Source organism: Haliaeetus albicilla, chromosome 13 (genome assembly GCF_947461875.1).
Source record: "Haliaeetus albicilla chromosome 13, bHalAlb1.1, whole genome shotgun sequence".
In the NCBI taxonomy this organism is placed as follows: Eukaryota; Metazoa; Chordata; class Aves; order Accipitriformes; family Accipitridae; genus Haliaeetus; species Haliaeetus albicilla.
In genome coordinates, this window is record NC_091495.1 from 14,587,396 (window position 1) to 14,612,246 (window position 24,851).

Genomic DNA, 24,851 nt, shown 5'->3' on the forward strand with positions numbered 1-24,851 from the left:
CTTTTATTGACATTTTGTATATTGGTTCAGGCATGGTCTAAACAGAGGTATCTTGTTTCATTTTCCTGTCATTCTGATTTTTTTTATAAAAGACTTTAAATGCTGCCTTTCTACAATCTCTAATGTAGAAAAAAAAATCAGGTATGTAACAGACAAGGAAAGATTAGGATTAAATGTTGTAAGAGAAAGTTGTCTGTTCATTACTTGAAGCTATTATTGTATCTTAAAGTATTTGGAAAAAAACCCAAAGCTTTAAACATTATCAGTTGTAGACTATCATCTGATTGAAGACTGGGTGTTGTATTGTTTGTGTACCTTGTTCTTATGCTGAGATTTATAATAAAAGCACTATTTGCATTCAAGAGTACACATTCATACTAATTTTTTACTCATATCCTGTGTGCTCAATTTCTGAAAGGATTGGTTGGTATTGTGCAAAGGCATATTGTTATATTGCATTTATCTTCCCCAGTTAAGAAACATTGGCCTAATCTGCCTGAAGTTACCCGAGTCTTGTGCAAGGGAATAGAATTCAGCCCCTAATGTGGGCCCCAGGACAGAAATGTTCTACATATGCTCTGTGCTACCAGCCCAGGATATGAATTTTGTTTAGTAAGCTCAGTCTTTAAGCCAGCACTGAGCTGTAAATCAGTCTGATAAAGCCATAAGAAGTAAGAGGGTTCCCATGGCAGCCCATCATTCAGTGTTTTTCAGGCAAGACTGGGAGTCTAGTTTTAATATTTCATTTGGCAGTGTGGTGAAGGGAGATTCTACCAATAGCCAGAGATTACTTTCCTCATGCATATGCTTGACCCTCTGCCACTGGTACAAAAATTTGACCTTCATCCAGCTAAATATACTGGATGCCACTCATACCTTCCTGCTGAATTTCAAATTAATTCAAGAGGGCTTTTTTATGCAATACACCCTCCTGTCAAGGAGTGGTATTCTGGTAAGAAGTAGCTCTGATGCTGGAAATTAGTATTTCTTCCCTCTTCACAAAAAAGGATTGTCGTTTTTTGTGAGTAGTTAATTCCTGGTTCTGGTGAGGAGAGACATCTCAGCTGCGCTCCTTTGAAGACTTTGTGTTGTACATCCAGTAATGCCTTATGGGTCCAGTTTAAATGAAACCGCAACTTGCTTACATTTAATCCATGTGTCCAACAGGGTTAATTTCTAGAAAAGTTTGTGGTGGTGTGTGCTGACAGCTAATTTTGAAAGGTGTTAAATGCTTTGCATGCAGGCCTGAGGGTGTTTGGCAGCTTAAAACACTTGGTTATTACAAGTTTGCTCTCAAAATGGAATTTTCTGTGCACAAGGAACATGCCTTCCATAATTTATTTTTAAAAGCTTTTTGTATTTTGTTGTTATCACAGTAGTTCTTAGGAACCCTTGCCATAGGGCCAAAGACTTTAAGTTACTCAAAAGATATGATGAACTGCGTAAAATAATATACGGGTGAAAATGCACTACAAGATTAGTTATTTAGCATCCTATATTACAGTCACACTGTACACAGAATCTGATGAGATTACCAAATGCAATAGAGTGTAAGAACTAGATAGCGTTGGCTTGATAAGTATTTTGCATATTATTAACAATATTATTTTGAATTTTTCCCCAGGCATAAAGATGTCATCGTCAGCCAAGGTAAATAAAAAAATTTATTTTTAAATACTGGATAAAGTTGAAAAGATTTGCTTTTGACCGAATAGTATTTCCTGTAAATACATTGGGATATATGCTTATGAAACAGATATAGAGCTAAAATAGCATTAACAATTACTCCAAGAATTCATCAGGACAAATATTACTCAAGACCTGTATAAGGATCTTTGAAATTATGGAGAAATACCTCATCAAATTGGAACTTTAGGAAGGACAGAAATTTTTGGTGGGTGGTGGGAGGATTTGTTTTACTCTTGTGAAACAAAAACCCTTTTGATTATTTTCTCTGTGTATGTGCATAAATAGAGAGAGGTTATGAAAACAAAAATCTAAAGTTTTGACCTATGTGCCAGTCTTCATCCAAGCAGGTGTGAGACTTTAGAAATAGTTTTAAGATATTTTATTTCTGTCCCATAACCAGCAAAAATGTCAACTCGTGAAAAAAACAGCCAAGGTAAGAATTAAGCTATGCCCTTCGGTTGCTTTCTAATTTAGTGCTCTCATGAATCTTTTATTTGGCTTTTCGCCATCAAAGAGCATCAGTGCATGATCTCTTAAAAACTTTGTGCATTCAAATAAATATTTCAGCTTTCTTGTTATGGAAATATTTATGCATATCACATTGCAATCTATGTTGGGTTTATTTGGGGGTAGCCTAAAATAAATTACTACATACACAACTTCCTCAGAGAGGAACGTGTGTTCAAATAAGGTTCTAGAAGTCTTGCATTGTTGCCTAAAATATCAGAATATTAAGAACTGCCAACTAAAAGATTTGTTTTATCTCAGCTTTCTGTCTTGCCAATATTACAACATATACACGCTGATTAGACAAGAACAGAGACTGAAGGTTTTAATATAGTCTCCTAAAATAAAAAATGAGTCTCTTATAAAGCGTATGTCTTTGCACCGATGAATCTTGCATTCTGTGGCTACCTGCTGCTGCTGGCTTGTTCAGACAGGAAAAGGAGCCATCTACCTGAACGTGGTGGCACGCAACAACAAAAGAAATCCACTTCTTGTGTCGCAAAACTACTCTGCTTTGATGTCCTGCAAAGTGTACTGAAGCATGCAGTTTCAAAACTAAAGCATGTAACCCAAGTGCATGCTGTACACAATGTGTATCTATGCACAGAGGTTCTGTCTCATGCTTTTTTGCTGCTAATTAACAAATCTGTAGTCTCCAAATTCTGTGCTGTAAGCAAGATTACATTATACACAGTTTGATTACTTTTGGTCTTCTCTAGATTTTCTTTCAAAAACTTAATATATGAATAGTTGTAATGAGAGCAAAATCAACTTGAATCCAATTGCTTTATCTTTTTCTAATTAAAAATTTTCTAAATTGAGGCTTACCAAAAGCATCCTTCAAAGACAAGAGGGGTGAAAGAGGGTGCATGAGCATGAGGAACAAAGAAGAAATGTTTCTTTATGGCAGGTTGCTTAACACTAGCTGTGGAATGGTACATATGTGCAGCAATGGTTACTGTAGGAAGAAAACTAATCAGTAGTGTCCAGAACAGCTGCAATTTAGCTTTGCAAGAATTAAATAAAACTGTTATATTAAAAATACCCTTTCTGCCAAACTCAACTTTTCACAAAGTCAAGTTGCATACAGCTAAAATATCTTCAATACTAATTCTTTCCTTACAATGTGCTTCTACAATTCGATGTGTTCTGCCAAGAATGGGCCATCCTTCAGTTCTCTCGTCCTGGTAGCTATAACTTACATGGCCTCGATGTGTACCCTGCTATCTCTTGTGTTACTCTGCAGATGATGTGAGCTTTCACTGAATGGTGAATGAGTACCTTCCATGCGTGTCATGCCACAGTCTGTTCTAGCCCAACTGGAACGAAAGAGAAGTACAATGCAGATGACAGTGGCCCCATGTATATGGAAGACAGAGAGAAAATCTTGTTGTAGAAAATGCATTTACTAACATTTTAAACATGTATAGTGGCAAAACATAATTCTGCCTTTAACATGGTTGCGATTAGCAGGGTTCAGTCTCCAAAGTTTTGGTTTTTTTTTTATATGGACCAATGAGTGTATTTTTCAACAGCTTTTATAGTATGTGTCTGTCTGTGTGTGTGTGTGTAAGGCTGTGTTAGGTTTTGTGTTGTCTGCTGCCACAGAAGTAACCACCTGTTCATTACTGTAGTTGCAGAGGGTCCTCCCATCCTTTTCAGTATAAACTTAGCAATACTTAGCCAATTCTCTGTAGTGCAGCTTCCTGTTCAGGGTAGGTGACTTTAGTCTGTTTTGTACTCGCTAGTTGCCACATAAAATCAGTTTCCAGCTGGCACCATGACCCGCCCAGTCAGAAAGTTGAAGAGTTGCACAGACAGTTAACATGGTTTCTGGAGGTAAATCCCGTGCAGCTGGACAGAGTTGTCTTGGGCAGGGTGGGATGAAGGGTAGCCTTTGCTCATGCTGTTTGTGCAGGACCTTCATGTTCTGCAACCCAACGGCATGAAAAGTTACAGCTGCTTTAACACTGCTTCGTGGCTTGCCAGCCTTTGCCTCTAGAGGTAAGCAGTCTCTAGCATGGTGTTAATTAAGTACAGTAGCTCCCCTGAGCTGCTCATTTCACCAGGCTGTATGTGAAACACTGTGTGTGCCCCTGGCACACACCTCCGGCGCTAACGATTGTGTCACTGCACTTGTGAGAAATTGTGTGAAGGAGACTCTTGGGGAGACTGTTGGTGTGCAAACTGTCAAGCTTCAGAGCAGATCTATGTAAGAATATTTCAGTGTCTTTATACACACATAAGCTTGGCAACACAGTGAAATTGCAGATTATCATAGCAGGTGTTTGTGTGGGATAATAGGATGGAAGGTGACAATTCTGTGTAGTTTTGAACATCCTGCAATCATTTTTGTTTCTTTTTTTTTGATTCAGCTATTAAATAAACTGCTTTGAAACCTGTCAGTGTAGTACAGTACCACAAAATGTAGAGGAATGTGGTTTTGCACACTTAGTTCTTAGAATCGTACTTTTCTAGCAGCAGAAGTTACTTCAATGTTATCTGTGTTGTAACCATCTGTGCATGTTCATTATGATTTCTGTTGATAGTATGTATTAGCTGTGAAAGTGAAAGACTTGAGGAGCAGGTGAGGATGAATCTTAGATGAGTTTCCACAGTGAAAGGCATTGGCTTCGGTATGGAGTCCCCCAGAGAGCATGCTGCAGGTATTGCGTGTGAATGTCAGCAAGACCTGGGAAATTCTCTCCTGCCAGCAGCAGCAGTGTGGGGAGCCACAGTCTTTGTGGGCAGTCACTTGAGTTTCCTCTGTTCAGCACCATGCCAAGACCATGCACGTTACCAGTGCCTTTATCACTCTTACTTGGGTTGAGTTGCACCTACTCCATGTTAATGTTGGGCCTGAGCTTTATGCATCTGGGTATATGCCGAAGCAGGGTAATACAGACAGGAACGCTTCGGTGATGCCAATCCACTGAGGGAAGTATTATACACACTTCCGTACATTTGCTGAAGAGGGTTTGGGGGGGTTGTTTTTCAGCTTATTTTTGAGCATTTGTTTATCCTTGTAAACAGGGGCAACCTTTTTACAATAAAATTCAGTACTAAGGAGGTATTAAAATTCTGTGAAAATCCAATAAAGCTATGGGTGGAATGAACAAGTGCTGACTACAGCCTTACAAGGACACTAGCTAAAGTTATTCTTTTAAATTCTTTACCAGCAGGTGTTTATAATTGCCTATAAAAGCCATCTTGCTTTTCACTTCAGCAGAGACATTTTTAAAGTATTAATCATAAAGCATTCATATTTTTATACCCAGAAGTTAAAGACCTGGCTTATTTGAAGATAAAAGGTAATTTTTTTCACTGAGATTCCATGTTTGAGTTTGGTTTTCAGTGATAGCAACTCCATATATGAATCACTTGTTCACTTGCAAAGTAAGAGACACTTTAGATGTTTTTGGATGGCAATAAAAACCATATGTGAAAGAATTAATGAAAAACATTCGCTGCATGCCTCAGTTTGTTTCTTTTTAGATTGTGCTTTATTAGTTTCCAGTACTTTTTCTTCTGTTAGTTTAACTGTGCTGTAGTTCTAGCTTCACAGAACGGGGCGATCGTGAAGCACACAATGGAAAAATCTGCCCTGCTCCAGTGTGTCCTGTCCACGGAGAGTGCGAAATTCAGTAACTACCTCGGATCAGTTTTTTCATCAGACACAGATTTTCTGTCAGATGCTTATTGAAGGTGCTCATGTACCTGAGGGCAAATGGAGACCCAGTCTGTCTCATTATTATTGGGCTGCTTAATCTCATTCAGGCATTGTGCATATTATTAAAAACCATAGATACTGTAAGAAAAACAGATTGGTATTTGGGAGGTTTTATCATTGATTCTTGGTGAAATCAGGATTTTATTATTTAAGCAGGAAGCATTTAGATACAGTCTTACTGAGTTTGTTTGTGTCCAGTACTTCTTTTAGAGTCTTTTTTTTTTTTTAATAAAAGGCTAGAGTTTAATATTAAACTTGAATTATTTCAGTGCAAATGGTAACTGTTGTTAGTACCTAGATTCTTAATGTCACCTGGTACATGCCAAAGTGGGGTTTTAACTATGATTTACTCATCAAGTTATATTAAATTAATAACCAAAGATCTATTAAGAAATCACAAGGCAAAGATGTAAAATGATTTCACACTGAGGCAAACCTCTTGTCTCATTTGCTTTTTTTGACTGTTGGTTTGCATTGCACCAGCACTCAATAGCAACAGTGCATGTCCGCTTGTCAGGTTCAGCAAGCATTGACATATAGCTCAGGGAGAGAGATGGCAGACCTGCAGTCGCATTTTAATTCCACTGTAACTTAAAATGTAATGGTCTTGGCACAGTGGCTGAATTTGGTTGTATTTGTCTCTGTGCTGTTAGCACTGGTTTAAATTAGAAACAGGCTTTTAAGCCTTTGTTCCTCAGGTTAGTGGTCCTACAGAGTTCTTGGACACAGGCCTGAAAGCAGAAAGCTTGTGGGAAAGAAGCTATTTGTAGTATTAAAAAGCATAACTTCACTGGTCAAGCAACTAGAAGGTGAAGACAGATTAATAAATGTACTCTGGATGTGGTAGTTTATTGTATATTAGAGAGTTCTGCTTGGCCAAGCTAGTTGGAGTCTTTTGGGGTTTTTCGTTTGCTTGTAATTCACTTTAAGGGTAAGATTCACATGCTAAACACAAGTAGAACTGAGCTGAGGGTTTTGATGCATCAGTCCGTGTTCCTCTTTCAAACTAGATGGCGTGGGACCTATTGAAAAATAGTCACTAATAATTTGTGAGATAAGATTATTGTAATGATTCCTTAAGAATTAAATTTATAACCACGTAGAAAAATAGATAATTTTGTTATTTATTCACTATTATCTACTCTGTGTGTGTGTATATATATATATAAAATATACTGCATGCTCATTAGACTTCCCATTGTGCATACACTTGCTAGCTGAAGAGCAGTTAATTACAGCACAGACTTGGGGGGCTACCTCAGGGTCTGTCTAAATAATGAGGAATAGTGTGATATAAAATAGGTTCTAATATTTTCTCCAGTTTTTTTGAAGAAATCAGTAATTGAGGATGAGGGCTTCTCACATGCTTCTAGGAAACTACTGTGTATTCCCTGATGATTTCATTTTGAGGCATGTTTTTTGGAAACCAGGAGGATTTTGGTTTTGTTATGTCACTGCCTTCAAATTTCTGAAGGATCTAAACAGTAGCTTTCATGTCTCCTGAATTGCTCTTCTCTCTAGATACTTGAGTTAATCTACAAAGACTTCTTTGATCTTTTTTTTCCTTATCCTATCAGTTCCTATTATTTTTATTATTTCCCTCTGAAAACCTTCCATATTCCTCTTAAGAATATGATTCATAGAAAGTAATAAATTGCTTAAGTGTCATTGCATGAGTCTTTCTGGACTGACTTCATAGAAGCACTAATTTCAGCCTTTCAGATGGTTTGTATTGCCATATCTTTGCTGTTTGTTATCACCTGCAGTGTTTTTCATTGGTCTTACCTTCCAGCTTGCTTTCCCTGAATTGCTGGGCTTTGAACTTTCTTCCAAGAGCAAATTAATAGGCATTGTTTGCAGTTGAATTTTATTGTTACCTTTGTGCTGCTTTTTCTTTTTGTTTTTTTTGCTTGTTTCTTTCTTTCTTTTTCTTGTATAAGGCGCGATTAAAAGCTTATTTATGTTAATGGGAATCTCATTTTGATACAAGGAGGCTTTGCAGAAAATTTTCAGCCACTGTCTACTGTTTCTCTACAATTCTTTATTTGCCCCTAGTTTTAGTCCTGGATTCTTGGGTGTTGCATGATTTACCAACAGTTTCCTTGCATGCAAGGTAAGTATGCTGGCTTACAGTGACTGTCAATGAAGATGCACTTGTTTCCTTGTAGATCAGGCAGGGTTCTAGGGTTCCCTCTCAGTAGCAGCACCTTGTTTCACCGACATATTTATTCCTCTCTTCTCTAGCAGGCTATAAACTTTCAGAGAACCCGCAGCAGATCTCTAGTTGCTAACACCTGCCTCCGGCCTGTTGGGACATATTTGGCTTAGTGTTTTACATTAATGAACTTAACATAGGAAAGTAGGAGCACTGATGAAATTTCACTGATGACATGAAGCTGAGAGACCAAACTGATATAGTGCAAGCTGAGATTTTAATTTAGTAAGACCTGGATGTTCCTGTGGCCTGGACTAGTATAAGACAAAATTAAATTAATCAAAGTGAAAGATCATACATGCAGGAGTTGCTGGCAGTGTTTTAGCTATAAACAGGTTGTCTGCCAGAATTAAATGTTGAGGAAAAGGGCTCTAACATGCTAGTTAATCATACAAAGATTGAACTACTCACTTGTTAGAAAAACACAGATGCAATCCCAGGATTTATCAGAAGCAATTGTAATGGAGATGTGCAGCCTTATGGAAAATGTTAATGCGTCAAACCCTTTTAGGTTCTCCTCTGTAACACTGCATGCCATTATAGCCACCCACAATCATAAAAGGAAAATTTTGTGGTGATGTGGAGACAGACTGAAACCTTATCACACAAAAAGAGAGTTAAATAGCTGGATGTTTTTATTTTTGTAAAATGAAGGCTGGGAGGAGGAAGGGCATGATTGCTGTTTTCATGCTCGCCTGATGCACTTCCAGTCAGCAGATGGGCAGACCTGTGCTGAAGTTAACAGCCATGCTGTCACACGCACAAAAAGCAAACAACCTGGCCATTCTTTTGTTGTTGCCTGGAAGTTGAGAGGTTCCCAACTATTAGGAGAAGGAGATTTTTGGATGGTATTCCAAAATCAGCAGAGTGTGTTTGTATGTATCCTAGTGACAGCCGAGTCTCTCCTGTCTAAAGGAAGTGCTGCAAGTACCCTGCTCAGAGTAAAAACCAGAGTGATGCAGGCAGAGAGAGTGCACTGCGGGGAGTGCTGTGCATCTCTTGGGCAGGGCTTAAGCTCGGCTCAGCTGTGATGTTCTTCCAGCTCATGATGTGGGTTGGCAGAGCCTCATGGCTGATAAGCACTCAAATCCACCTTTAGGTGGGCTCTTGCCAAGTCACTGGGCTCTGTCTTTGTGTCACTCTTCCTGACTGATGTTTTGTGTCCCTTTAGCTGACTGGGGCCACAGCGCCGTCAGATGAAGTGTTTCTGCATCTTTGGGGCTGAGTTAATAACTTCCCCAGACCTCCGGGTTCCCACAGACAGCTGATACCTGCATGGAGTTTGCTTGGGTCCAGCACACCCAGAGGGCTGCCATGTGAGGCTAATAAGCCTGAGCTAATCCTGGGGACAAAAATTGGGAGTGCTGGTCATGTGTCCCCTGGCACTCGTGCAAAGAGATTGTTGAGGCTCTAGAGGTGAATTATTGCGTAGCCAAGCAGAGTTTGGCAAGGGCTGTGAATGTGAGCTCAAAGCTGCACAAAAGCAGCTACAGCTGTTCCCAGTGAAGAGCTGACCCCTCAAGCCAGAGCGCTGCATCCACTTGATGCTGCCTTTTGTAGCAACCCTGGGCCCGAGCTATTCCTTTTTGTGTGGCGTGGATAAGCCATGGCACCTGGGTGTGCTATCTACAGAGCTCCAACTGTACTTTCAGGTTGGTTTGATCCATATTTGAAAGGATTGATAGGACATCTGCAGTTGCAGATTAATTTAGCAAGTGCCAAGGTCCTTTCAGGTATGCCCTCCTGTCTCTTCCCCCTTGACCCCCAAATGCTTCTGCACAGTGGGTAGCGGGGTTTGAACATCTCTTTATATGCTGTAGAGAATTTTTACTTTCGTACCTACTGTTTTCAGGCAGGTAGATACCAGAATTGTTGAGGATTTTTTGTTTCTTGGGTTTTTTTTCTTTTCCTCTGCTTGCTTTAAAACTTCTGACTTTATCTCCCCTATACTCTCTTACCTACGTATCTGTTATGGGATGACCAAGGCTCTTTTCTTCCAGAAGATCAAGTGAGGGGGAAAAAAAGTCTTGACATACTGCTTTATACCTGGAAATAGTGAGAATGCAGGAAAGAAACAGATAGTCTAATGCTCTTGAGCATTCAGTTGAGCCAGTATGCTATGAAAGAGTTAAATCACTGGTTTTCTTAATTTGCAAATACAAGAATTTGGCCTGAGGCAATTAGTTTCTGTTTGAGAATCATTTTGTTGATATGCTGCCACCCTCTCTAGTATTTCAAAAGATTTTGACATTAATATTATATCTGCCCTACAAGTTATTTTGATGAAAGGAAATTTACAGTCTTAGACAAAAATCTTTCAGTGGGTTGTCTCTTCTTTTTTTTTTTTTTTTCTTTTTTAATCCTTCCTCTTCTGTCGGGAGAGGCTTAATCAAGTTATACCTAGCCTATGTCTCTCTAACAAGTGTGTTAAATACATATCTTCAAAGGTAATCTTGAATGACATGCAGCTAGCTAATAAAAGCAAAAATGTTCTTTCTTTTAACGGGGAGGTTCAGAGAGCCAATATTTATCTGAATGTCCTGCAGATAATCTTTTCCCTGAACTCCAGGAGAACCTCTTCTCTTCTGGCCAAAGACTTGACTGAATTCCTCTTGGACTCTTCATCTCTCATCTGCAGAGTCCAACAGGTGCAACTGCCTCCATCCATATGAATTTCAGTTGCAGCTTGTCTCCACCGTTCTAAGCAGCAATGAGAAATTTGATCCTAAATTTGTGGTGTCATTTTGCACTGATCTTGTGGAACCAGAAGTGCCAAGCTCAGCGTCAAATCAAGAATTCGACTTGCATAAATGCATGGTCTTTTCTAAATACGCCCGGGCTACTCTGTGCTTAAATTTATGAGTGTGAGTGCCAGATTTTAATAGAAAGGTCACTATTAATACATTACTCTTGGTTTTGGCCAGTATTGTTTTATCTCTGTAAAATACATACTATAAGAAAATATTTTAGTGGAAAAATGAGACATGTTACTAGTTTGGAGTAATTATCTAAACATTTGTGTTACGCTAGTGACAACACTGATCTTTAGCTTTTCTCAGCAATGCAATTAAGCAATGCACATTTGGTAAAATAACTATTGTTTCTAATGTAGCTATTACAAAGTGATTTTCTTTGTTCTTTGATATTTGATCTGAGGCAAGTTTTCCACTGTTGTCAGTGGATGGAATCACAGGGTTCTTGTTCAAAGGAGCTGTATTTGTTCTTAAAAGTAGGTCAACTGTTTTGCATCTTCTCAGTATTTGTTCCGTTGATACTGGACTTAAATGGCTCAGCTTTCATTATATTATTATTCTAAATAAGGAAAAACCTTTATGCATGTGTTATTTTTACATTGCTCAATTTTTACGATTTCTGTTTAGGAATTATTTTTGGAGCCTGTGGGTTTTTTGCACTAGCTTTCAGTTGTATTTGGACTGTTGTAGGAGAATTCCCTTATGTTGCCTCCAGCACAGAGTAAACCTACTATCAGGGTCAAAAGCGACACAAAATTCAAGGAAAATGAATTCTTGGTCTCAGAAGGTTGACGTGAGCACACGAAAAGTGGAAAAGGAGTCACACTAATCATATCCTTTAAGTCTGGGAACTTGGTAAATTTGATAAACTGTGATCTGTTTCATCAAACAAAAAAAAGTTAAAACTGTTGAGCATCAAGAAATCAAACTACAGTGTGTTAAGAGGAAAAACAAAAGTTTTTGATTAATTAAGCCATATGTGTTGTGAAATCTTCAAAGTGAGTATCATGCACCTACTAGAATACTTTTGACTAGTTTATGTTCAGGTACTTGGATTCATTGACCTACTTAAGTTTGAGCAGTGCTCTGATAAGTGATGTTAAAACCACGCAAGTGGTTTCTTTGGCTAGGAGTTACTGAATAAATTTATATGATTTGGTCACCATAGGTTTTTCTTATATGTGTCAATGCTGTCCAAGTCATTGGTGTGTGTTAGGATCATCACTGCTGTGTTCAAAGCTAGTGCTTTCCAGTGTTTTCAGAGCTGGGGTGGTATTCCACAGAATTTCACACAACTCTGGTAAAATTCTGTATGGTCAGAAATACTTCTTTTAAATAACCTAGAATATTCATATTTTTTCATTAGACTGATGACTGTTGGTCTTCTATCTTATCTAGCTGTAGAAGAAAGACCTTGAGTGTCAAGAATTGATTTCCAAACTTTGTGCAAGACTGCTTTATATCTTTGGTGGATGAAAACAGTTACAGGTTTTTCCTGTCGCGTTCTTTTCTGACTGCAGTAAGGCAGAGTATGTTTCTGCAGTCTGTATAGTAGGGGTATTTCAAACTCAGAGAAGGGTAGAGACCCTGGCTTAAGGTTGGTCTTGCTCACAACTTTGATTATTTCTCGATCTCTGCATCTTCTAAAATGTTTCTGCAAGCAAGAGACTATTTTGGAGTCTACATTGCTTCTGCTGTCACTGGAATGCTCAGCTTTCTCTTGCCTTTTTAGATCTCCAAGTTTGACTTGAACTGTTAAGCTATAATTCTGTGGGAATAAGTCTGAGTTTCTCATAATTTCAATTATAGATATTTTAGGGAATGCAAAACACAGATTACACATTCATGCAATCTGAGTAATAATATTGCGCCTAATTGGGCAAATATTTACAAGCATTCCCTGGGCATTTACAGGGAAGTCTGTCTCATGTTTGTCTTTTGAAAGAAGTATCATAGTAATTGTTTAAAGATCATAATTTTAGAGCTCAATATTGGTTGCATCAAGTGCGATGAGAGATTTCTTAATACTGTATTGCTAATTCACAGCTATTCTTCTACTCCAGTCTTACTCAACTATTCACATTTTGGTTTGAGACTCTGAGTTCCCTCTGTCTGCTGTGATTTTCAAATCCCTACTCATAAAAAATACCGTAGTTCCAGATTCACAGTAGAATATTATATTACTTTGGATTTGTGATATTAGTTACATTAACAATGGATATTAATTACTAAAGAAGTTGAAGAATGATAAAAAGTTGCCATTTCATTGACGCAAAATTAGTGAAATACTTGGATCTTTGTGATCAGTGCTTTTTGAAATGAAACTCACATGTCAGCAGCATTGGAGTCTGGCATTAATTCTTGTGGATTTGAGGCCTGATTTAACCATGGTTAAACAGCACTACAGTGCTGGTTTTTCTATGTGGGTAGAGCGTAAAGGCTTTTAAAAGTCTCCAAGGACTTTTCTAGCCATCTGAAGTTAGAAAATTATTATTGTCGTAGCGTGGAGGGAAGACTCCTGTAGGGCACCTAATATACTAGTTGCAATCATGTATTCCTTAAATCCAGATGTCTTATCTTCCAATGACTAGCTGATTTGTTTGACCAAGCCACTCAGCTACTCTGTAATTAGTTTTCTCCAGTGGAAAACAATTTCATGTTCCTTGAAAAGGAACTCCTAAAAGCTTGTGAAGTGCTCAGATGCCCCAACAGATTTACATGTATTTTGCCACAGCTGTAGACAGTGTTACAGCTGGAGTCATTAGGAGCTGTTGCTTCTTTCCATTCTTCAGGATATGATGCAATGTGCAATAGCATGCAATTAGAATGATTTCAATAAATTAATAATTCAGGTTAGTGTATTAGTGTGTGTGATGATACATAACTTCAGATGATATTCCTCAGCAAAGCTTTTGACACTTTTTCCTGCAGTATCCTTGTGTCTTAGCTTGGCCATTATGGTTTGGATAGGTGGGAAGCTAGGTGGCTAAAAGAATCAGTTTGGTGGTTGGCCTCCGAGGGTCATGGTTAATGGGTCATACTCTACTTGGTGGCCAATAGGTAACAAGTGGAGTCTGCAGGGGTTTGTCCTGGACCTGTCCTGTTTAACAACTTTAGCCATGACCTTGTCATGAACGAGTGCTTTGGACTGCTTAAGCAACACTGTCAACGGTATTAGCAAAAGTGATTTAATAGGAATTTATAAAACCGCAACTTCACAAAGTTCGATGGCAAAGTTCACTCTATTACTTAATACATGGATGAAATGTACAAAGGAGAATCAAGTTAGAATCAAACTAGAATTTTTTATACAGAGACTGAAGACGCAAAAGGCTAAGAGAGAAACACACAAAGGAAAATCGAGTTAGAATTGATTTTTCATGATTTGCACAGAGATGTAAAAAGGTAGGGGAGACCCTCTGTTGAGTTATGAGGTTCAGAGAAGACCCCCTTCTTTCTAAACTCCTGATGGAGCTTAGGTGTGGCTGGATCCAATCCTAGTCCCAGACTTGGGCAATGGTTTATGTCTAAAGGGATTATGTGTGTAGCAGCCGTCTGAGGTTCATTCACAGTTTGAGGTGAATCACAAGATTTAGTAGAATTTGATCATTTTAACATTTACAAAGTGATTCAATAGAATTTACTACAATCACAACAGTGACTTGGTTATAGATTAGGAAGGGCAATATTTATACTATACTTGCTGTAGAATACCTGGGTCAACTCACACACACATGAACACAGACACTAAGAGAGAGAGATAGGTAGAGAGAGAGAGAGATATAAGCAAAGGTATACCTGTTAAAAATTCCCCTTGAGTTCAGTGAAATACCCACGTCAAATGTCTCGGCATTTTCTCAACAGGCGAAGGGGTTGAGCCTCAAGGAGCGAAGGTTATCAGCCCAGGTCCTGTTGTCAGCTTTCAGCAACGGTCCTCCGATGTTCGCAAACGGGAGAGTTGGCGAGCGGTGAGAGGTGTCCCCCTCAGAGGGAGGTGCTGGTCACAGCCTGCTGTGGTCCAGGAGAGCTCAGAGGGCCTCACTTAGGACTGCTCTTTGTGGGTTCACAAGATGATTGGCTTTAGTCATCAGCAAATTACTGGGATTCCAGTAACACTGGTACCATTTCACAAGAGTTACTCAGATAAGGGAGGTTCCAAGGCTGTCCGGGGATGACTGATTATTCCTGTTCCCACTCCCCACCTTAGCCATGCAAGAGTTCCTGGTACGGTCAAGGGACACTTAACCGCCCAACTCACTACACAAAGGCTAAGGTCCAGTGGGAATTCCTGAGATCGTAGAGCGGCCCAGGATTGTGGGGGGCAGTGCACCACCACAGACCTGGAGCAGGGAACACAGTACACTCTCAAGTTTGCAGAGGACAGCAGTCCAGGGCCCCACTTAATATGCTGGAGGGTAGAGCTGCCAGCCAGGGGTACCTGGGCAGGCTGGAGGGATGGGCCTGCAGGAACCTCACAAAATTAAGCAGGGACGAATGCCAAGTCGTGCACCAGGGGGAAGGAAGAGCCCCTGGCAGGGATACAGGCTGGGGACAGAGGGGCTTGGGGGAGCAGCTCTGCAGGAAAGGCCCTGGGGGTGCTGGCAGACAGCCAGGTGCCAAGAGAGGTTGTGCCATCTCCGTGCTTGGAGGTTTTCAAGGCTGGACTAGGCAAGACCCTAAGCAACCTAGTCCGACCTCGTGGCTGAGCCTGCTTTGAGCCAGAGGTTGGATTTAAAGACTTCCTGAGGTCTCCTTCAACCTGGAATACCTTATCCTGTGATTTTATGACTACTTACTTACTCAATTTCAGATTTTAATTAGAATTTGAAATTTGCCTTTGTAATTTCATTTGCATGTCTAAAATGATACATGCTTAGTCTGTTCTATCACAAATTCTACTAACGCTTACTGTGTGTGTGCGCGCGCGCGCGTGTGTGTGTTAGTGTTCTGTCTAAAAAAAAATAAAAATCTGGGCCTTTACCAAGCTCACATTTCAAAAATAATTGTTATATCACAAGTGTTATTTGCATTTCTGTGCTTATTACTGGTTTCTTTCATGCTTATTTCTTGTGTAAACTTGCCACGTGATTAATACGCTTTTTTATTTCAACAGAGGGAGAATATATCAAGATGTTCATGCGAGGTCGACCAATCACAATGTTCATTCCTTCTGATGTAGAAAACTACGATGATATTAGAACAGAACTGCCTCCTGAAAAGTTAAAACTGGAGTGGGTGTATCCTTGATATCAGTAACTACTTGCTCTGTTCCCTTTTCGTCTTGTCTTGCTTTGTTTTTTTCCTTTAGAATTTGGTCTTGTCTGCTCTGTTCAGAGACAAAAATTACTTAAAAGCAGGGAAAAAAGTTCAATTTAATATAGCAATTGAAATGGTTCGTAGCTACTGTATAGTATGACTTTAAGCTGCAAAATACATAGGCACAGAAAAGCCATATTTTTTCTTTATTTTGCTGTTGAAAATAATTAAAATTTATTTTTAGTGTGAAAGAAAGTCTCTTTGGAGAGTTACAGAGTTTCAGAAATGTCCTCCTCTCCCCCCTACTATATTAACATAGGCTTTGCATTCAGGAACATTGGTAGTTTTCAATCTCTATTCATTTTTAGGAGGTTTTAGAGCTATGGCAGATCTTGAATTTCTTGTGGTCCTTACCTATGGAGTGAGGATTGCAGAAGCAGCCATCCTTTGCACTGCTTCTGTGTTTCAGCTCCAAAGTGAAGGGGTTACTTTCTTGGAGACTAGTGTGCATTAAATGCACTAAATAAATTTATCATTTGAAGAATGGAGTTGGTGTGTGGCTGATGACAATTCTCCAGGCTTAGTAGATGAGATGTTAAGTTCATTATAAGAAACATGTTTTTGCACACGTTTGGGTCTTCCTGACACCCCCTCATCTCTGCAGATTCTTCCAGTAAGCTGTGATTGTGTAAGTTTCTTAGTACTTCAGTAAAACAACATGTCTAGGCAGCACTTGGGTTGGTGTAATAATCTCAAGTTTGATCCTTCTGATGTTGCTGAAAGCAGAAACATTTTTAGGAATGTTGATGATACACTGTCATATGGCAGGATATGTACAGACAGAGGCTACCCCTACCTCTATCAGCATATCTTAGTGACTAAGGCATACATATTTTTTAAGCCACCCCTTGTTACTCCCTTTAGGAAAGAAGATTTCTCTATTATTTTTCCTGCCTTTATTAACTAATAGATGTTTAAAACAGATAATGTTGGGTACTTGGTTATGAAGAGCAGCTGTGGAGCTCATGTCCTCTGAACTTTTCAGTGAGACTGTGGAAGCTTAGACCGTAAAGGGGGAAAGTTTTGGATTAAAAGTCTGATGGGAAGGAAAACAGAGCTTATTCATGCTTTGCAAAGCTGTGATGCCCAGCTTTCCTACTGTCACAGCTCTTGGGTGCTGATGCTGGCATTCATATGACCATGGAGTGAATTGGGTCAGTCACTGATCTGGCTGAAATGTAATCTTTTTTTTTTGTGGAGTTAACTTTCAGCAGGATCAACTCATTAATTTGATTTGCCTCACAAACATGCAAGAGCTAGAACTGGCATACTGGAGGAAGACCAGATCTACTTTTTCAGCAGCAGCGAGCAGTTTGGAATGACAAAACTGATCATGAAATCACACCCTCAGTTAAATAAGTGCAACTCCTGTGTAGACACTTACTTAATGTCCAAGGACCTTAGGTTAAACCCATTTCCTGCTGAGGGCTGATTAAAGTGAAATAAATCTAGTCTAAACAGACTGTCCATAAGTTTTTGGAATCTGTTTAAGGAAATGTCATCCTAAATCAGACCAGTATATTTATGAGTGTAGGGTATCTTTTGGATACAATGGTGAAGAAAACAATGACGAAAAGGCAGTAAAATTTATGAGGGCTTAATATTGGTCTCTGTGAAGTTGCACAGAATTGCTCTTCAGTTTTGGAGATGGGAAGATACAGCAGCAGCAGATCTTGTACTTCATGCACAGGTTTAGCAAGGGGAAGAAATCTGCAGGCCAGCTGTAACTTCCAGATATGATGGCACACTGAAGCCTGTACACCTTATTAAAAAGGCATAGAGACAGTGATTCATAGAATGTTTTAGCAGTGTCAGTGTTTTGCAACTGAAAGGTCAATTGAGTGTTGAATTGTTCAATCTAAGTTTTGTTTTGAACACTTTTAATTCTCCTGCCTTCTGGATGATTGTTCATAATTGGGTTTTCCTTCAATATTACTGTTTTGGAAGATGCTGATCAACTATGAACAACTTGAAGGCAAGAACTGAAGGGTTCTTGGGGTGGGTTTTTTGTTTGGGGTTTTTTGGGGGTTTTTTTGGTTGGTTGATTGGTTCGGGAGGGGGGTGTCCTTTTTAGATGAACTGTGTCCTGCATGTATATTCAACTACTGATACCCAGTACTGTAGATTCAACAGAACACGCTTAGCTTTTGTCTGCCCTGCAGATTACTGTCAGTTGAAGAAATATCTAAGCTGCTTGGCAAGATAAAGTAGCTCATGGAGAAGTCTGAGCTCTTCACTGTGTCTGGTTCCTGAGTGATTTCACTGAAATTTAACAATTTAGCTTGGGTATCCCTGCTTTGTAGTGCAATCTTTCCTACTGCACTTCAGAACTGGTTAAAGCATATCTGGCATTCCCAGTAATAGCGAAATGAGTTTATGTAACAGCTAGAGAGATCACAGTCAGTGCTGCTGTTGACATGCAGTGACTTTATGGACTCTTTCTCCCAATGTATAGTAGCTCAGTTTCTGGAGGGTATTTCTGACTGTTTTATAAGATTATTTTTAGCACTGGTGCTCTTCTTTCTAAGAATAATTGAAGCTAGTGGTAAATGTACTATTGAATTCTGGTGTAGAGTGGATCACTTTTCATGAGGACCATGGCTATTCTTAGCCAATTAAAAACAAAAAAACCCTCAAAACTAAAAGCTGTTAAGTATATAAAATGTTGTAACAAAACAGTCCTTGTAATTGGTGAGAAACATTCACAATATGAAGACAACCATCTCTGAATTTCCCTGGTTGAAACAGCAGTCTCATTGAAATTTAGTGGAAATTAAGCATCAAAGTTGTGTCACCCCTTTTTCTGTAGAGAGAGTCAGTCAATTATTGTATTAATGTATGTGCTGATTTGTTCTCTGTGGAGAAGGAAAGAACTGCTGTGGAGCAACAGCTCCTCTTGTTTTCTCTCGAGATAGTTGGGATGGAGAATGAAGAAAGCAAAAAATTTCTCCCACAAAACAGATTGTTTCTTTACATGCTCCTAAAAAACGCAGCTGCTCTTTGGTACGTTATTATGTAGGAGGGGTAAAGAAAAGGAATGGGCTGAGAAAATGTAACCATTTTTTGCAGCCTCATGAATGCCAGAGCTCAATGGTGGGTGCCAAAGTATTTAGCCTTAGCTTTGCATGGTAGACTTCTGTTATGGAAAGGCGTGTTTGCATAAATCGTTAATACTTGTCTAGGATGAATGTTCAAAGATGTCAATCTTACTAAATCCTTACCAATACACTCCCTATTGTATAGAGCAGATTAACAAGATCTGCCTTTCTCCTCTGAGAAGGTATTTAGAATAGCATTCTTAATGCTTCAGGATAGAAAAAAATATTTTCATTGATTTGTTGCCCATTGTTTTTGAAAGTTCAGTGATCTGGTTGTTTTGGTTAGGTTTGGTTCTTTTTTATAAAAGGCCATTCTGGAGTTTCTTTTTGTTCCATTAGTGTTTAAAAGAAGAAGAAAGAGGAAAATTTAGTGGGAAAGTAAACGGTGATGGAGGAGAAAGAGAGGCATCCTCTTATTTTTTCTGCCCTCAGCATTGTGTTGTATCAGCATTTCTCTCGTTATCATTTGCTAAGCAAGCTCCTCTGCTTCAGAGGAGCCATTGTGTTTTCTGTAGTAACTGAAAGACAGCAAGATATAAATCTGGTTTGTTTTCTGTAGTGTTAAGAGATTTAATTGACAACTGAATGCAGTGTCCCTCTTTGAACCATTGTTTAGTTACAGCATGTTTTTAATTTTGCAAGTGTTTCTGTGGTATAGCAGTCCTGTGGTTTGATGGGACTGCAAAAGAGGAAAGGTAGTGTGGTGGGGGATTCTTGGCTGTGGGAGTGGCATTGGAAGGGGTGTGGTGGTATTTTTGGTAAAAAGGTAGCCCCTTTCCAAGAATAGAGGTCGGGCCGTCAGCTTAGATGTCAGTTTAGATACTCCCAAACTTGGACTACTGCATCTGCTTTCATTTATGAGAAATGGCCAGCTTCATGCATCCAGCTTTCTCCATGTGGGTCTTTGACTTCCTTTTATTTACCTGATTAACCAGGACCTAAGGCTGGAATCTTTTAGATAGTTGCTTAATGTATTTCCCATATTTTCCTTGCTCTTGCAAGTGTATTAGTTGGCGCTGAAGTGGAGAGCTCTCTGAAGTGCAGGACATAACAGGAAAATTACATTTTCTGAGGCTACAGAACTACTGTAAAGTCTGAGTTATGATGTTAATTGTACTTAGTGACCCTGGGAACTGCAGTACAGGCAGACAGCCTCATTAATAGTCTAGATGAAGAAAATTGCACCTGCTTCAAAGAAGTAACAAGCTGTAATAACATTTGATCAGCGTAACTAAGGCTGAGTCACAGTGTGTAAAACTTCTGAACTTCATTAGGAGTCATGCAGGTTTCCTCCAAAAGTCATCCCTTTTATATATTTTGGGTAGATTTGGATAGAATATTTTTCACAGTGTCAGTTCCTTTTTAGTTTTGTTTGTTTTAAAAATACTCTAAAACAGTCTAAAGAAATATTTCCTGAACTTGGCAGCTGCTGGGCAGAAGCTCGCCTTTTTCTGAAGGGCATTAGGAATTTTCACACGCTTGTTTTAAAAGGCCGAATAGTATACACTGAAAGTAATACTCCGGTGCCCGCAGTGCGGATGCATAGCTCCATTGCTGTAAAAATTGTTAAATCAAAACAGTGAGTCATGCTATTAACTAATGAAACTTCATGTGGAAGTTTTTATAAAATGACAGCACTGTATTTGTTTTACTTCAGTGTGCCTTATATATTTTATTTTTAACATCAATGAGCATCACTTTTTAAGGGATTTGGTTTCCTGAAATCCAATTGTATGGGGTTTGTTTTGTTCTGTTTTTTTTAAACTGTGTTACTGAAATTGTGCTATAGTTCTAGAGGAAAATCATAAAGGGCATTTCCTGACATGAGAGCTCCCAGGAATCCTTTAAAAAAAAAAAAGTTGGTATTTTTTTTCTGATATACAGTGATTATGAAAACCTTGACTTCAAAAAAAAAATATATGTAGATATGGGTATCGTGGAAGAGACTGTCGAGCCAATGTTTACCTCCTTCCTACCGGAGAAATTGTGTATTTCATAGCATCAGTGGTGGTACTATTTAACTATGAGGAGAGAACTCAGCGACACTACTTGGGTCATACAGACTGCGTTAAATGGTTAGTATATAACATTTGCATGTAAGTATATGTGTAATAATGCAGAAATGTATTTTGTTTATTCTCTCCTACTGTATGTATGAGCTCATTAATGTCATCGTAATTGTAATTGTTTTCTGTTTCATCTACCCCAGTAGATTTCACTGTAGTAAACACTGCACAAATGAATGGTGCTAGAGCAGTCTATGCTCGCTTACAATTTCTGGCTTAAATGTAAAACAGTGGGATACGTAGACAATCTAAGAGTGCCAGATTAGAGAAAGGATCTTCGCTTAAATTATTCTAAGTAGATATCCCAGAAATTAAAAATTGTTGTCAGCCTAATTCTAAATCAGTGATTTACAGGCAGTATGGTGAAGGTGTAGTCTTAAAGGAGAATTAGAAAACCAAATGGAAAACTGAGGAATAATTTTCTTATTTTTTAATAGATACCCCATCCAAGTATTAACATGGTCTGGGAAATCAGAAGTTTGCAAAACAAAACAGAAAAGCAGGGAAATTGAAGCCAATGTCATTGTGGGTGGAAAGGCAGCTGCTGATTTTACAATGTTAGTCTGAAGAGTAGTGCACATCATGTAATCGTGAACATAAGCTCCCTACTGTACCTTAATGGAGGAGGTTTGCCATCTAAACCTCTTTTTTCCTGGCTGTGCTTTGATAACTGTAATTGCTTCCTGTGGGAGGAATGCTGTCAGTCTTGTGTTCTTCACTTTCATTCAAAAAACTAGACTGAATAGTAAATGGTTTTGGTGTCCGTTATCCTGACCTCTTGAGGCTCTCCCTGGCTCCCCCTTTCCTGTTTCAACAGCTTTCTCCACTTTTGTAGTTTTACAGAGAAAGCAAGTAAGAAGGTCGGTCAAAAAAATCACTAGGACTAAGAGGATGTGTATTCTGAAATCTGTTTTTTCGCATCAGGTCCAAAGCAAAGTGTGATAAGCAAAAGCAGATTTTTACTTACACTAGTAGTACACCATACTGGAAAACTTCATTAGTACAATTACTCATTTCAAGTGGTAGTAATCCCTGACTCCTGGGTGCACAAGCCCTCAGCCAACTTTTCAGCTGTTCATGCAGGTTCATGCTATCTGTAGGTTTAGGCATAAAATATGCTATAGTGTTTATAAATATGGCACGTAACTATGCGTAGGAAGTTCATCATGAGACAAGGTACGTTTTGTTACAGTGGACTCCCGATACAGTCAAACCTTAGATTTGTCAGAGCACATGTGGAGGTGGCTCTTCTGGCGCTCCTGGTTGTGTGCCAGCAGCCATCGCAAGAGCCTGATCAACCCATCAGTACAGTGTGTAATGAAATAGTCTGATGAAAAACATTCAAGCCGTCTCATGTGGGATTTAGGGTCATAAGTGTCTTCATGGGCTTCTGTTGAGAAAGAAAAAAAAATTTACAAAAAACCTCTCAGTTTTGAAGACCTATGACAGCAAAAGCAAGTCATATTTCTGTCTGTCTTAGTCTTGCAGTTCATCCAGACAAAATTAGAATTGCAACAGGACAGTTAGCTGGAGTGGATAAAGATGGAAGGGTAAGTAATAGAGCTGTTGAGCAGTAGTATCTTGTTTTGAAAATCAGGAAAAAGTGTTTGGGGTTTTTTTTTAATCTCATCATCACCTTCTGTTTGTAGTTTATTTTATGCACTGCATTTACTGAGATATTTTGCTGTTTCTAAGGTAACAGCCTATATCTCTAGCAAAAGACAGTAACAGCTAAGCACTCAGCCGTACGTCAAAAAGAGCAGAAGCTCATAAAGTCCTTTATCTGTGACATAGGAAACTCAATTTTAATTGTGCAAGCAAATGTGAAGCTTGTAGTTGATTTATAAGGCCACATCATTTCTGTCACATTTTTTTCAATAAGTCTTCTGCCAGAGGAGGACAAGTCCCCAGTTCTCTGGGTCAGTGTACTCTTAAGGCTTCATGGAAGAAGAAACCAACTTTGAGAGTTCATGGAAGGTGTGTCAAGCTTTCCTACAAACTTGCTCATTTGGGAGCGAGTGTGTTTAAATGCTCTTGTCCCTGGCTCGTGGGAAACTCTGTCACAATTTGAATAATTGGATTATCTTCATGAAGTTCTAGACAGAGGAAGAAAAAAAAAAGAGGGGAAAAAGAACACAGATACTATGAAGTGTAGAAGCATGTTAAATATAACCCTTATTCAGATGTTCAACTTAATTTCTTTTGTAAGAAATTGATGTGGGTTTTTTTGTATAGATGTTATAATTTCTGCTGAACATTTGTTGACTTTCTTGTTAGGGCTGGCTGGTTTGTTTTTCCATCAGTGGGATGATTTATTGACACTTTCGATGGTGAATGCTGTCCTTAAGCCAGCTTAATTCCCACTTCATTTGTGATTGTTTCACATTTATGAAGCTAAGCTGGTTTGGAATAGTACTTGTATGAAATACAACCATGGACATTTTCATGGAGTGGTTGGTGATGGTTAGGAGACTTGGTTCACCAGGGTGTTTTGTTTTGGTTTGGTTTTTTTCCTACTTTATGTATAGAAAAACCCAAGGTTTGATCGTTGTTTTCAGCGGTTGCATAAGACTGCTAGGTCTGGTGCCTGAAATGCAAGATGACTCTTCCATTATTTGTTCAATGACTTAAAATGGGCAAAGATTTATTTTCACAACTACCAAATGCCACCACACTTAATTTCCTGCCTCGGCGGCACTGCTGCCACGTTTGTAGCTCAGACACAGGGAGTAAGATTGTCTTGACTTGCCTTTTGAGCTTCAGGATACTATCCAGCAGCATCGTTAGCACAGGTCATCCTGCATTTCGGTCTGCAGTTTGTAATTCAGGTAGCATCTGCTTAAGGAAACTTGACACGTGCATATGATGCTTTCACCGTTGATGACGCTGTTTTGTCCCATTGCTTTTTCATGCAGCCTCTGCAGCCCCATGTTAGAGTATGGGACTCGGTGAGCCTGGTGACGCTGCAGGTTATCGGCCTCGGGACTTTTGAGCGTGGAGTGGGGTGTTTGGATTTTTCAAAAGCGGTAAGATGGGTGCGATTACTTGGTGTGTTAATTTATCTGATCCTATGTAAACGGGAAGGAGATCTCTGGACATTTTGTATGTGGTTGTCTAGCTGATCTGTTTTGGTATTAAAAGTGTGTCAGTAAAGTTTATGTATACTTTATAAAACCAGCTGACAGCAAGCTAGCTGGAAAAACAGGAAATTGCACATTTAAAATTGTGGTAACAAACTAGCACAGTGAAAAAATAGCAGGCAAGAAAAACCTTAACTAGAAATCGAAGGCCATGCTGGGTTTAGTGGTTTGGTTTTGTTTGTGAGGGGCTTGGTTTTTCGTTTGGATGTTAAAAACAAGTTTGTTAGTGAGGTTCGTGAAGACAAATTTTAGCAAGTTCTGATAGAAGGGGTAACTTTTCTGCCTGCACAGCTGGAGTACGTTTTTATCCACCAAGAAATAAAAAAACTCCCAACAT

The 24,851-nt window shown here is 39.0% G+C and overlaps 1 protein-coding gene across 3 annotated transcripts in view; it reads left to right on the plus strand.

Moving 5' to 3' along the window:
• The window catches only part of EML4 (EMAP like 4), a 169,384-nt gene that overhangs the window by 113,753 nt on the left and 30,780 nt on the right, over nucleotides 1-24,851 (plus strand). For all 3 annotated transcript variants that reach the window (XM_069800243.1, XM_069800242.1, XM_069800241.1), the window contains exons 6-11: nucleotides 1,625-1,650; nucleotides 2,090-2,122; nucleotides 16,008-16,131; nucleotides 21,234-21,383; nucleotides 22,855-22,924; nucleotides 24,290-24,400. In XM_069800243.1, coding sequence (XP_069656344.1) covers nucleotides 1,625-1,650; nucleotides 2,090-2,122; nucleotides 16,008-16,131; nucleotides 21,234-21,383; nucleotides 22,855-22,924; nucleotides 24,290-24,400 — 514 coding nt within the window. The remainder of the gene's footprint in view (nucleotides 1-1,624; nucleotides 1,651-2,089; nucleotides 2,123-16,007; nucleotides 16,132-21,233; nucleotides 21,384-22,854; nucleotides 22,925-24,289; nucleotides 24,401-24,851) is intronic.